Source organism: Oryx dammah, unplaced genomic scaffold (genome assembly GCF_014754425.2).
Source record: "Oryx dammah isolate SB20612 unplaced genomic scaffold, SCBI_Odam_1.1 HiC_scaffold_23, whole genome shotgun sequence".
Taxonomy (NCBI): domain Eukaryota; kingdom Metazoa; phylum Chordata; class Mammalia; order Artiodactyla; family Bovidae; genus Oryx; species Oryx dammah.
In genome coordinates, this window is record NW_024070207.1 from 7,584,163 (window position 1) to 7,597,393 (window position 13,231).

General features: G+C 39.8%; 1 protein-coding gene across 2 annotated transcripts in view; it reads right to left on the reverse strand.

Annotated features, from left to right (window-relative positions):
- The window catches only part of PCDH19 (protocadherin 19), a 130,192-nt gene that overhangs the window by 51,596 nt on the left and 65,365 nt on the right, over window positions 1–13,231 (reverse strand). For both annotated transcript variants that reach the window (XM_040266285.1, XM_040266286.1), the window contains one exon: window positions 8,137–8,306. In XM_040266285.1, the coding sequence (XP_040122219.1) occupies window positions 8,137–8,306 (170 nt within the window). The remainder of the gene's footprint in view (window positions 1–8,136; window positions 8,307–13,231) is intronic.

The following is a 13,231-nucleotide window of genomic DNA, read 5'->3' on the forward strand; positions in this document are numbered from 1 at the left end:
TTCTTTACCAGCTGAGCTATCCAGGAAAGACCTTCCATTAGTTAAGGACAACATTTTATTCTAGTGGCCACCTTACTAATAAAATGTAAATAATGCTTTGGAAGGAATCCATTTATCTGGTGCAACAATGTAGTTGAAATAAACAAAAGCATCCACCTGTCATCTCTCTTCCCACCTACCCACCCATTGCTGAGACTGAGAATGGATAAAGGTCCTGGACCTCAAAAGGAAAGAGAAACTGGGTATTGAGTATCACTGAGTACTTCCTAACCAGAAAGGTAAAAAGGCATGTCAGAGATTAAACCTACCATTTTACAATGACATTAACTAAAATTAAGCAGGAAGTTCAATCTCAGAGCAGAAGAATTTAAAAAGAAAATCCTTAACATTGTGACTGTTCAAATTAGATCAAGGAAGATTCTTTCATGATACTCTTATTAAAAATATGACCTTGACTGTAACCATCTTCTTTTATAGTTTCTTCTGCTTTATTGGCACAATATTAATAAGATTCATATTAGTCCCAGGTTCTATTCTTAGAAATATTTCTAAAATAAAAGTTATTTATTTCATCACTGAGCTGACCTTGGTCACCCCAGTAAAACCCAGATAAGCAAATCTAAAAAGGTGATAATTTTCACAGTCAATAACAGAAGTAGCTGACACTTTCCCAGAGCTGGGCCTATTGCTGAATGAATGACTAACAATATCTATGCATGGATTGTTCCTACCTGGTATTAGAATGCTGTAGACCTGAGGCAAGATGAGAAAACCTGAAAGCCATACATATAGAAACTCTGTATACATATACATTACTGTGTTCAAGTAATTAAACATTTTACCTGGTATGTTTTCAAGAGGCTAAAGACATCTTTAAACAATTCTATATGAGCAAAAGCAGGGGAGAAATAACCACATGAATTGCAAAACAGTATCTCTAGCCTCAAAGATGCTAATTTGAGTCCAGGGGGAGCTAATCAACCTCTTTGTTGAAGTAAAGATAAACCTTTTTGACAGCAAATACTATCTGATAAAATGCAATTTTCAATTACTCTATGAACATCTGGTTCATGCTACCATTTCTGGAGCCCAGCAGCACACTGCCTTGCAATGCCACAAAATATTCTCCATTGAGAACTCCCTATTTTGCTAAGAGACTAATTGAAATGAATGTTTGGCAATTTAGTGAGGTGAGAGGTGAGTCAGGGGATAGGTAAGAGGATAAGGAAGGGATGCTCAGTCATGGAATCATAATTTCATTAAAAGGCTATAGGAAAGGAAATTACATATTGTTGATAGAGTGTTGAAAGTGTAAATGTCGTAATACACCTGTGCTTGAAACTAGGATATGCATAGTGTGCAGCCTCCAGAACATTTTCATGGCTAATTTGCAATAGCGGTTGCATTAGGCACAGCTCAGGTTCTTTAAATCCATGTTTTACACAACAAACATGTTAAATGATAAACAGGTGATGAAAATAGCAAATGAATAAGTTTAGGAAAATGCGATGAACCTACACTTTCAGAAATAAAGCAATCATTATATTGCATTTGGGTGCTTTTGGATGTGAAAATCAGATAGATGTTCTCACAAATTTCTGTACACTGCTTCCATTTGGTATCAATTAGCATGGGAGGGAAACCAATTCAGCGTTGTAGTGAGCTCCAAATTAGGTGCATATTATAGCAATTAAATTCACCTTTTCAGCTGATGAATTTATAATCAATAATTAAATCATAAGGTAAGAGAGATCGAGAGTGATTTGAAACAAATTAGTTAGACTTGGAACGAGTATGTACAGTTCTAAGACATGAACCCATAAACTGTAATTTCATCAGAACTACACATTTGAGTATTCATAATGGGATATACAAGTCATCGCAAATGAGCATGCAAAGAAGCAAGGAGACAAAAGCCTATTAAACCCAGCACCATTCAACCCAGAAATAGACAGGAAGGGGTTGCAGTCCTGTCAGACTCCCAAATGTGCAACAAATTCACGAGCCTCTGGCACCTCTGAGCACTCTACTTTTTGGTTACTCTTCTTAGAGATTGTCTGCAGAAATTGCACAGGGCAAAATTTTTGTCCCTGCCAGAAGGTGTAATTTTATCAAATAACTCAAATTCAGGGAGGGAAAACATTGGTTAAAAGATTTGAGTGTGACTCCCCAACTCAGCACCAAATCAGGTGGTAAACTACGCTGAGTGACAATGCTAACTTGTTTTCAAGGTGCTCTGAGAGCTACACAGACACAGAATTGCGATGGCACCCACTCCAGCGCTCTCGCCTGGAAAACCCCATGGACGGAGGAGCCTGGTGGGCTGCAGTCCATGGGGTCGCCAAGAGTCGGACACGACTGAGCGACTTCCCTTTCATATGCCAGTAGAAAGTATAGGATAAAGAACACTCCATCAGCTGCTTTTCTGGGGAGCCATGACAAGAGCTACAGTACTGGGGGCGAGCTGAGACATATTAATTCAAAGGCGCTATAAATAATAAATGTAATTCAGATACCTGGCAACTAGGAAATTTGGCTCAGGCAGTTCATCAACCCGCTGATCAGGTTTTAGGCATGTTGTGAGTGATACTGCTGCTGCTGCTGCTAAGTCGCTTCAGTCGTGTCCGACTCTGTGCAACCCCATAGACGGCAGCCCACCAAGGTCCCCCGTCCCTGGGATTCTCCAAGCAAGAACACAGGAGTGGGCTTCCATTTCCTTCTCCAATGCATGAAAGTGAAGGATTGATAATAATTCAGAAAGCAGAGAGTCTTACCATTCCATCTTATCTCCACCCTGACCCAGCTCACAGATATGTCTGATTGGGGCAATCAAAAAAAGAACTGAAACCAACACAATTCTGTAAAGTAATTATCCTTCAATTAAAAATAAATAAATTTAAAATTAAAAAATATTGTAATTATCCTCCAATTAAAAATTTTAAAAAGATTTTTTAAAAAACTAGCACGCTGATGGTACAAAGGAATGCTGCTGCTAAGTCACTTCAGTCGTGTCCGACTCTGCGCGACCCCATAGATGGCAGCCCACCAGGCTCCCCCATCCCTGGGATTCTCCAGGCAAGAACACTGGAGTAGGTTCCATTTCCTTCTCCAATGCGTGAAAGTGAAGTCGCTCAGTTGTGTCCAACTCCTAGCAACGCTATGGACTGCAGCCTACCAGGCTCCTCCGTCCATGGGGTTTTCCAGGCGAGAGCGCTGGAGTGGGTGCCATCGCAATTCTGTGTCTGTGTAGCTCTCAGAGCACCTTGAACAAAGAGTACTGGAGTGGGATGCCATTGCCTTCTCTGACAAAGGAATGAGTGCTGTGGAAATTCCATCTGGGTGATGGGTAACCCAAGGTATCCAGGTGGCAGTAGCAGGGACACCCAGAGCCCAGCATCCATGGTGTCAATAGTGTAAGCTGGGGATTCTGTATACAGCAACAGCAGTGGTGACCTCACCGCACAAGTTCTATGTTATCATTTGGAGCACTGTTTCTGGCTCTGCATCTCTTGGGCAATTCAATATCATTTGAATGAATTCTTTATCTACTCAAATTAATAAAATGTAGAACATATTGACTGTAACCAGTATGTTTCCATTAAAATTAAAAGTAAAATAAACAAACAAAAAAAAACCCCACAATCTGAAGTCAAGGGTCTAAATCCAGACTCTTGCCCTTTGAGTACAAAATTCTTCCAGCCATTCTCCTTTGCTTAAATATAGTGATCCTGGGTTCCCTTGTCTAGGAATGTTCTCAGAGAAAAGTAGCTGAAAATTAAGGGATCTGGAATCTCAAAGCACCCTTGACATTCACACTGAGCATTCTTTAGCTACAGTATAGCTAAAAAAATAAACTCCAAAGAAAGTTTTGGCAGTGTGAAGAAGCACAGGGCCCTGGTGTCTAAGAAAATGAGAAGCAAGTACTGTTTGTACATTTTCCTCAAACACTAGCAACACAATATGAGCTCAATGAACAACTTGCTCCTGTTCAACAAAAAAAATAATAATAATAATAACAGTTGAATAAAATTATCCTTATCTGGAAAATCCTGAGATTCTTCATCATTCATATGTCTGTGTATATATATAAGAAAATTCTGCACTAATATCTAAATTGGAAACTTCACAGAGAGATCTACACACATGAAATCCAAGGTGAGCTAAATTCCCCCAAACAAAGGCATAAGGTGAACTGTATTGGGTATATTTGGTCCAACTTTGGAGTAATTCTGATAGGACCAGAAAAAATAATTATCAGGATCAGAGTTATCTGACAGTATCATTATAACCCTTGCTCTTCTCCAGAGACATACATTCAAATCTCAAAAACAGTTCAGCTCTGGCACCTTCTGGATTTCGGGGTACTTTGGTTTGAGATGCCTAACACAGTATCAGTGAACCAAAGAGAACTGGGACCTTTTTTCCTCAATATATCTTTGAGACTTTCAGCACAGTCTGAGTCCAGAGGAGATTCCATTTTCCCTCCTCACCTTTCTAGATCAGTAGTCCTCAGGAGCAACAATACCATGCTGCCCTGGAATGAATCTAACTAGAACCACACTAATTATGATTACTATTTATGTAATTATGTAATTAGAATGGTTACCAGATCAAGCAGGCATAAATTTGTTCATATTTGTCTTTCAACTACTTGTGTGAAGTCAAGTGGGCCTTAGGAAGCATCACTATGAACAAAGCTAGTGGAGGTGAGGGAATTCCAGTTGAGCTATTTCAAATCCTGAAAGATGATGCTGTCAAAGTGCTGCACTCAATATGCCAGCAAATTTGGAAAACTCAGCAGTGGCCACAGGACTGGAAAAGGTCAGTTTTCATTCCAATCCCAAAGAAAGGCAATGCCAAAGAATGCTCAAACTACCACACAATTGCATTCATCTCACACCTAGTAAAAAGTAATGCTTAAAATTCTCCAAGCCAGGCTTTAGCAATACGTGAACCGTGAACTCCCTGAGGTTCAAGCTAGTTTTAGAAAAGGCAGAGGAACCAGAGATCAAATTGCCAACATCTGCTGGATCATCGAAAAAGCAAGAGAGTTCCAGAAAAACATCTATTTCTGCTTTATTGACTATGCCAAAGCCTTTGACTGTGTGGATCACAATAAACTGGAAAATTCTGAAAGAGATGGGCACACCAGACCATCTGACCTGCCTCTTGAGAAATCTGTATGCAGGTCAGGAAGCAACAGTTAGAACTGGACATGGAACAACAAATTGTTTCCAAATAGGGAAAGGAGTACATCAAGGCTGTATATTGTCATCCTGTTTATTTAACTTATATGCAGAGTACATCATGAAAAATGCTGGGCTGGAGGAAGCACGAGCTGGAATCAAGATTGCTGGGAGAAAGATCAATAACTTCAGATATGCAGATAACACCACTCTTATGGCAGAAAGTGAAGAAGAATTAAAGAGCCCCTTGATGAAACTGAAAGAGGAGAGTGAAAAAGTTGGCTTAAATCTCAACATTAAGAAAACTAAGATCATGGCATCCAGTCCCATCACTTCATGGCAAATAGATGGGGAAACAATGGAAACAGTGACAGACTTTACTTTTCTGGGCTCCAAAATCACTGCAGATGGTGATTGCAGCCATGAAATTAAAAGACACTTACTGCTTGGAAGGAAAGTTATGACAAACCTAGACAGCATATTAAAAAGCAGAGGCATTACTTTGCCAACAAAGGTCCATCTAGTCAAGGCTATGGTTTTTCCAGTAGTCATGTATGGATGTGAGAGTTGGACTATTGAAAAAGCTGAGTGCAGAAGAATTGATGCTTTTGAACCGTGGTGTTGGAGAAGACCCTTGAGAGTCCCTTTGTCTGCGAGAAGATCCAACCAGTCCATGCTAAAGGAGATAAGTCCTGGGTGTTCATTTGAAGGACTGATGTTGAAGCTGAAACTCCAATATTTTGGCCACCTGATGCGAAGAGCTGATTCATTTGAAAAGACCCTGATGCTAGGAAAGATTGAGGGCAGGAGGAGAAGAGGACGACAGAGGATGAGATGGTTGGATGATGTCACCGATTCGATGGACATGGGTTTGGATGGACTCCAGGTGCTGGTGATGGACAGGGAGGCCTGGCATGTTGCAGTTCATGGGGTAACAAAGACTTGTACATGTCTGAGAGTCTAACAGTTTCACTTAAGTACCATTATAGGAAGCTCAGTAGTACTGGGATATCATAAGGTAGAGCCAGAGATATAAGCAAGACCTGAATTCCCTTTGTACCTAAATTTTAATGACTCAACCAAATTGTAAAGAACAAATACAAGGGATGGTTCAAGGTTTAGCCACTGCTAGAACAATGGAAAAAATGAAGATACATGTATGAGAACTGAATATTGAGAAACAAAATGTAGAAGTATGCCAAAACAGAACAGCAAAAACGTGTGTGTGTGGTCCCCACCTTCAATGTAGGAGAGTCCTGGGATAATGCCATACATTTGCTTTAGAATCTCATTATTATACAATCTATAGGATATACATACAATACATCCCTTTTGTAAGAAACACCCCCTCAGGAAAACTAGCTCCAGTCCACTGGTACTGTTTTCCTAGAGATATGGGACAAAAAAAAAAAACAGATGTTGTTCTAGACAGACACAAAGTGAGAACCAATTATGACTACTTCTTTTCCTGGAGTTATTTCATTTTAGAGAGCATCTAACTAAAACCCTTTCTGATATAAATGAAAAAGCATTTCTTTGAGACACAAGGCTAGTAAATGATACACATCAGTCTGTATTCTGTGACATGCTGCTAATCCTCTGGGAATTAAATAGCCTCTGTTTCAGTTATATGTTTAATTTTTTCATCTTCAGTCTTAGGTTGCTTGTAAAGTATATTATCTCTGCGGATGTCACCACTCACCAATTAGGGAAGGCAGAAGCTCACAATTGGTAGTGACTTACATATATTATAGACTTTGACATTTGGATCTGCTGGGAAAGGGATGGATTAAACAATCTAATAGAATCTACAATGACAAACTTTTTCCCCACAGAAAACATTTTGTTTTGTGGATCATGCATTTTTTTCCTTTGGATTCATTTACAAGACCAAAACAAAGCCATTTAATGATGTATAAAGTGAAATGAAACAGTTGAAGACCAGCATATAATCACCATATTTTGTTTTCTCATCTTTAAGTCTTTTAGCAGCAGGGCTTCCAGCTGAGCTTGCGTCTAGCTACTCTCAAGACATAGCCAAGCATCCGAAGCTTCACTGAGCCTAAACACCAAGCTGAATTCATAGTTCTTAATTGAAAAAGACAGGCTGTTTGCCTAGCATGTTTGCATCAGTAAAACATTGAAAATGACAGTTGTGCCCAAGTCCATCTGAACATTCTGCCTTAGCTGAACTCTGCTAATGTTTTTATACCCTGGTTTATGCTTGGAACAGCTTTAAATAGCTCCTCTTGCTAAAGCATGTGTGCTAGATTCCCAAAAATAGACTCTTCTTCATACATGACGATGTCGTTCCTGACACATGCTTTGAGGCATTTTTGACATGCACAGAATGTTACATTCAGTTTTCTTACTCTGGTGTTTCCTATGACCAGTGGCTTGCATTTGCTTGGTAGCTAGAGGGATTTGGCGGCATCACCACCTCATAGACAAAATGGGAGGTTTTGTACTCTGTCTCCTCAGTAAAGAGTATGCAATATGTGGTCAGAGAAGAGTCTCCTTCTGGGTAAAGCTAACTAGCCTGATATAGAAATAAAACTCACCCCTTTGGTGTCATAAGTGCTGTGTTCTCTGCAACTCAACCGATCGGTTGAATTCATGTACTAAATCAAAAAGAGGCATTTATTCCTGGTGAGAAGGCATCTGCTCATTCCCTATGTTTGTGATGCAGTTATGATTGACAAGTGTGTATGCAATATGCATAGGTAGTCAGCTTTTTAAGTGCTTAAACGTTTATATGATCATAGTGGATCCACTCATAGAGGGCAAAGAAGAGTCTGGACAGGTGTCAGGACATCTCAAAACCCTTTAGGTGCTGCTGAGGCATGAGCATAATACGCACCTTCAACATACACTCATTACAGTAAAGAATAGTACAGGAGTACAGTGAGCCGCTAAACCTCCTGAGTTCTTATAGCCAAACAGTCCTTACCATGGTCAGGCATCTGAGATCCCATGGAGGTCACACTGGTGTTCAGCACATCATTGACAGCTGTGTCACAATACAGGCTCCGCTGGATATCATGTTCACTGTCGGTCTGGTCGCTCTCCTCATGGCCGCTATCCTTTAGGCTGTTGCCCTCTAAGTCCTTGAAGGTGGAGCTGCTGGGTTGAAGAAAGAATGATAATTTATAACTGTGACAGATCTGATTTTTAAAAATCTTTCAGAGCCAGGATGATGTCAGCTCTGTGATGAGGCCAACAGCGACTGTATGGTCCAACACGACAGGAGGAAGGAAACTTTCTGTTTAAAGATCATGGAACTTAACACTGTATAGAGGTTCCCACTATTGGATTCTGATGAAGCTAATCACTTTCATTCACTTATCTTCAGGGCATCACTACAGGCAAGGCAGAAGGAACTACAATTCTGAAACAACCACCTGCAAAAAATATCATCATTTCAGAAGGTTTTTTTCCTCTTATACAATCAAAGTAAAATAATAACAGCTAAAGTTTACTGAGGGATTACTGTGCATGAGGCACTGTTCTAAGTGCTTGATATGAGTTCACTTTTTTAAATAATCACAACTCTATAAGAGAAAGGTGCTATTAATATTCACATTTCATGAAAAAAAGAGGCACACATAAGTTGAATAACTTGTCCAAGGTCACATAGCTAGTTAAAATGTAGCAGATTTAAGACCAAACCCAGGCGATCTGACTCCAGAGCCTGGCCCCTTGACCCCTATTCATACTGCCTCTCCAAAGATGTCTACTAAGCAACTGTGAAAATGAAAGTGACAGAAATTGACGTAATGCAATTCAAATAGAAAGGGTTATCAGGATCAGAGAACTTGGGTCAGATTTAACTGAGAGAGGCTGAGGGACAGAGTCAAAGAAAAAAAGGAGAGGTAGGGGCTGAGAAGAGAGCCTTGGTACATGGAAAGTAAGACAAAAGTGAGAACCAGAGGAAACAGGGAGTGCAGTTATGCTAAGAACATGGCAACCTGCAGCTCAAGACTTTGTGGGTAAATTTTTCCTGCACTTATTAAATCGATCCACCATTCCGTGCACTAACCATATTACACAAGAACCCCACTGCTGCTGCTGCTGCTAAGTTGCCTCAGTCGTGTCTGACTCTGTGCAACCCCAGGGACTGAAGCCTACCAGGCTTCTCTGTCCATGGGATTTTCCAGGCAAGAGTGCTGGAGTGGGGTGCCATTGCCTTCTCCACAAGAACCCCACACCATTTCTCAAAAAATAGAGACTAATACATCAGGTACATCCATAGAGGCCTCATCTTCTCTAATACTGCGTATGTCCTGACAGAATGTGCAGCTGTGATGCAGCATGGACTATAAATTACGCATCTGAAATACCTAGCGAATGGTGAATCCATTCCCTAGTCAGTAAGGAAGCAGCAAAGGCATACTCAAGAAAATGTGTTGTTGTCTCAACAAGGGAGAGCAGCATGCTTGTGAATTAGGACAAGTCCCAACAGACCTACTGTATTTCTGAAAAGGGAGCCCTGTGGAGATGACACTGCAAACTCACTTGAACTGCTCAACCTTGAACATCCCCAGGCCTGGCTCTCTGAGGCTTTGATAAGAACACTAAGTACGTATGATGAAGAGCTATGCCATGGACACAATGGCTACATTGTCACTCTGCACACTGGTCAAAAGGAATGACAGCGGATTTTTAACATATGACCAACCTAGATGTAGAATGTTTGCTGCCCTGAATATGAAAAGGAAAAGATCAAAAGGGCAGTAACTGGAAAGCCATAATTATCAGAAAATGAAGGGCAAAAGGGGGTGAAGCACTGACCTATTTGCTAATTATTTTCAGAAAGAATAACTGAGGATCAACTGTATTAAAACTAAAATCACTCAATAGGCCAACTCACTCAGCTCCTTCAAATTATGTCATGTAGCTACTCAGCCCTGTGGACCCACCAGGATGCAGTTCTATTCAAAAACCAATCATCCTATGAGTATTTTATGGTCATTAACACCAACTGGAAACACATGCTTTAAAGTGTGTCACTATCTTTAGCTTCATGGCACAGATTTGGAGGCTTCCTGTAAGTACTAATTCCACAGAATGAACAGATTCAAAGTTTGCTTTTTAGAAAAAAACTCTGGTCCTGTCCACACGCATCCCTGCACCTCAGGAGAAAGGAAATGACCTGCCTGATGGTCTTACTGGCTCCTACATTTTTATAACAAATCAGTTTTTACCTACATTCATTTCTGCTATCTGAAGCATGTGAAAACTTCTTTAGTTCACAATGCACGATTGTTACCTTAAACCACAGAATTCAACCCTGACTTGACTGCATTTCAGCAGTTGCTAAAACTTGCTTGACATAGATGATGGTGAGGGGTATAAAATAAGGACAATGTAATTAACGGTTCTTTTAGAGCAAGGTTCCCAGCCGTGGCACTACTGACACTGTGTAAGTCTGTTGGGGGGGGCAGGTGTTCTGTCCATTATAAGACGTTTAGCAGCATCTCTGGCCTCTATGCACTAGATGCCAGTCATGCCTCTCCCAGAAGGCACAACCAGAAATGTCTCCAGACATTGCCAAAAAACTCCCAGTTGAGAACCACTGCTCTAGGGTCTTTAAACTCTATTCCTGTAACATGTTATATTTCCTGACTGTAGTGTAAAGAGCATTGAACTTGGAGTCATCAGAACAAGTGATAATCCTTAGTTTGCCACTTCATCTATGGGAACCTGGGCCTGATACTTAATGTCTTTGTGCCTTGATTGCTTTGTCTGTAAAATGCATCTGCTGGGAATTCCTTGGTGGTCCAGTGGTTAGGATTCCATGCTTTTCCTGCCAAGGGTCTAGGTTCAATCCCTTCTAAGGGACTAAGCACATGATTATTAATCAACTATACTCCAATTTTCAACAAAAAAATGAAAAATTAAACTCTAGAAAAATGCATTTGCTAAAACCTCCTCCACAAAGCCATTTTGAGGACTTCATCAAATACTTCACATGAAGTACCAGTTATACACAAATGCTCAATAAATGGTTATTGCTTACTATGATTATTACTCCCATATATGGTCATGATTTCATTGACTTACAACTAAATATTATGTACATAGTTTTTTTTTAATTGGAGGCTAATTACTTTACAATATTGTAGTGGTTTAGCCATGCATTGACATGAATCAGCCATGGGTATACATGTGTACCTCATCCTGAACCCCCTTCCCACCTCCCTCCCCATCCCATCCTCTGGGTCATCCCAGTGCACCAGGTCTGAGCATCTTGTCTCATGCATCAAACCTGGACTGGCGATCTGTTTCACATATGATAATATACATGTTTCAATGTTATTCCTTCATATCATCCCACCCTCACCTTCTCCCACAGAGTCCAAAAGACTCTTCTATACATCTGTGTCTCTTTTGCTGTCTCACATATAGGGTTATCGTTACCATCTTTCTAAATTCCATATATATGCGTTAGTATACTGTATTGGTGTTTTTCTTTCTGGCTTACTTCACTCTATATAATAAGCTCCAGTTTCACCCACCTCATTAGAACTGATTCAAATGTATTCTTTTTAATGGCTAATATTCCATTGTGTATATGTACCACAGCTTTCTTATCCATTCATCTGCTGATGGACATCTAGGTTGCTTCCATGTTCTGGCTGTTAGAAACAGTGCTGCGATGAACATTGGGGTACACGTGTCTCTTTCCATTCTGGTTTCTGCGGTGTGTATGCCCAGCAGTGGGATTGCTGGGTCATAAGGCAGTTCTATTTCCAGTTTTTTAAGGAATCTCCACACTGTTCTCCATAGTGGCTCTACTAGTTTGCATTCCCACCAACAGTGTAAGAGGGTTCCCTTTTCTCCACACCCTCTCCAGCATTTGTTGCTTGTAGACTTTTGAATAGCAGCCATTCTGACTGGTGTGAAGTGGTACCTCATTGTGGTTTTGATTTGCATTTCTCTGATAATGAGCAACGTTGAGCATCTTTTCTTGTGTTTGTTAGCCATCTGTATGTCGTCATTGGAGAAATGTACATAGTCTTTTTATACGATTGATATAGGAAATGTATATATAATAAATGCTTCTATATCTTCTATAAACTATAGTCAGACATTGTCCACTACATTAATTTCTTCTAAAATTAAGGGATAGGAAAAAAAATTCTCCTATCCAACGGGTATCCTTCCTTTATTGAAAAATGAGAATGACATGCTCTGGTATACTTACTCTGTCTTGGCTTCTCAAAAGCTTCAAGGAAAATATAATGTTTAATTGCAGTGAGTTAAATGCCAGGGATCTCTATTTTGCTTTTCCTAATTGGTTTTGGCTCTATCTTTTAAAATTTTGATCATCATTTTTATATATACCTAAGTATTATAAACCACATTGGAGCTTTTGGCTTTTTATAGGAAGAAGAGAAATAACAGAAGAATTGGCTACTTGGACTTAAGGGACTGGTAATTTGAGAATGAGAAGTCATATGTTCTCTAAAGAAAAAGCAAAGTGTATTAACCCCCTCCGCCAAACCTTAAAATAGTTAACTTGTATAAAGAACAGTTTGCCCATATGACAAACTAAGTGCCACTTACTCTCATCCTATAAGGACATTTAGTGGCTTAATGAATGGATTTCTGTAAGACAGTTTAAGACTCAGTAAGCAAGATGCTGCAAATTGTAAAACAGCCTGGTAAATGGCCACTCACCCCAAACAAATAACAATTTATGCCAGGCATAAAAAAATACTGATTTCACTTGCTTTTTACCTGTGTACCTCTTGGGAGATGAAAGACTTATAAAGCAACTTTTGTGGGACAATAAATTAGGGTTCTTTTTGCAATGGTATTATAAATACAGATGTTTCTATTACTTGTTCTGGTGACTAACAGAGGAACAAGTTTGAAAAAATTGGGAATAAGATTCTGTACGTAAGACTCAGAGAATACTTGATGAATGATCATTACTAACATTCTGACCCATATTTACACTTAAAAATATTAGAAATCTTTCCAAAGAACAGAAAAATCTGAAAGGAGAGCATATCTTTCTAGTAGGTAACACCACATAC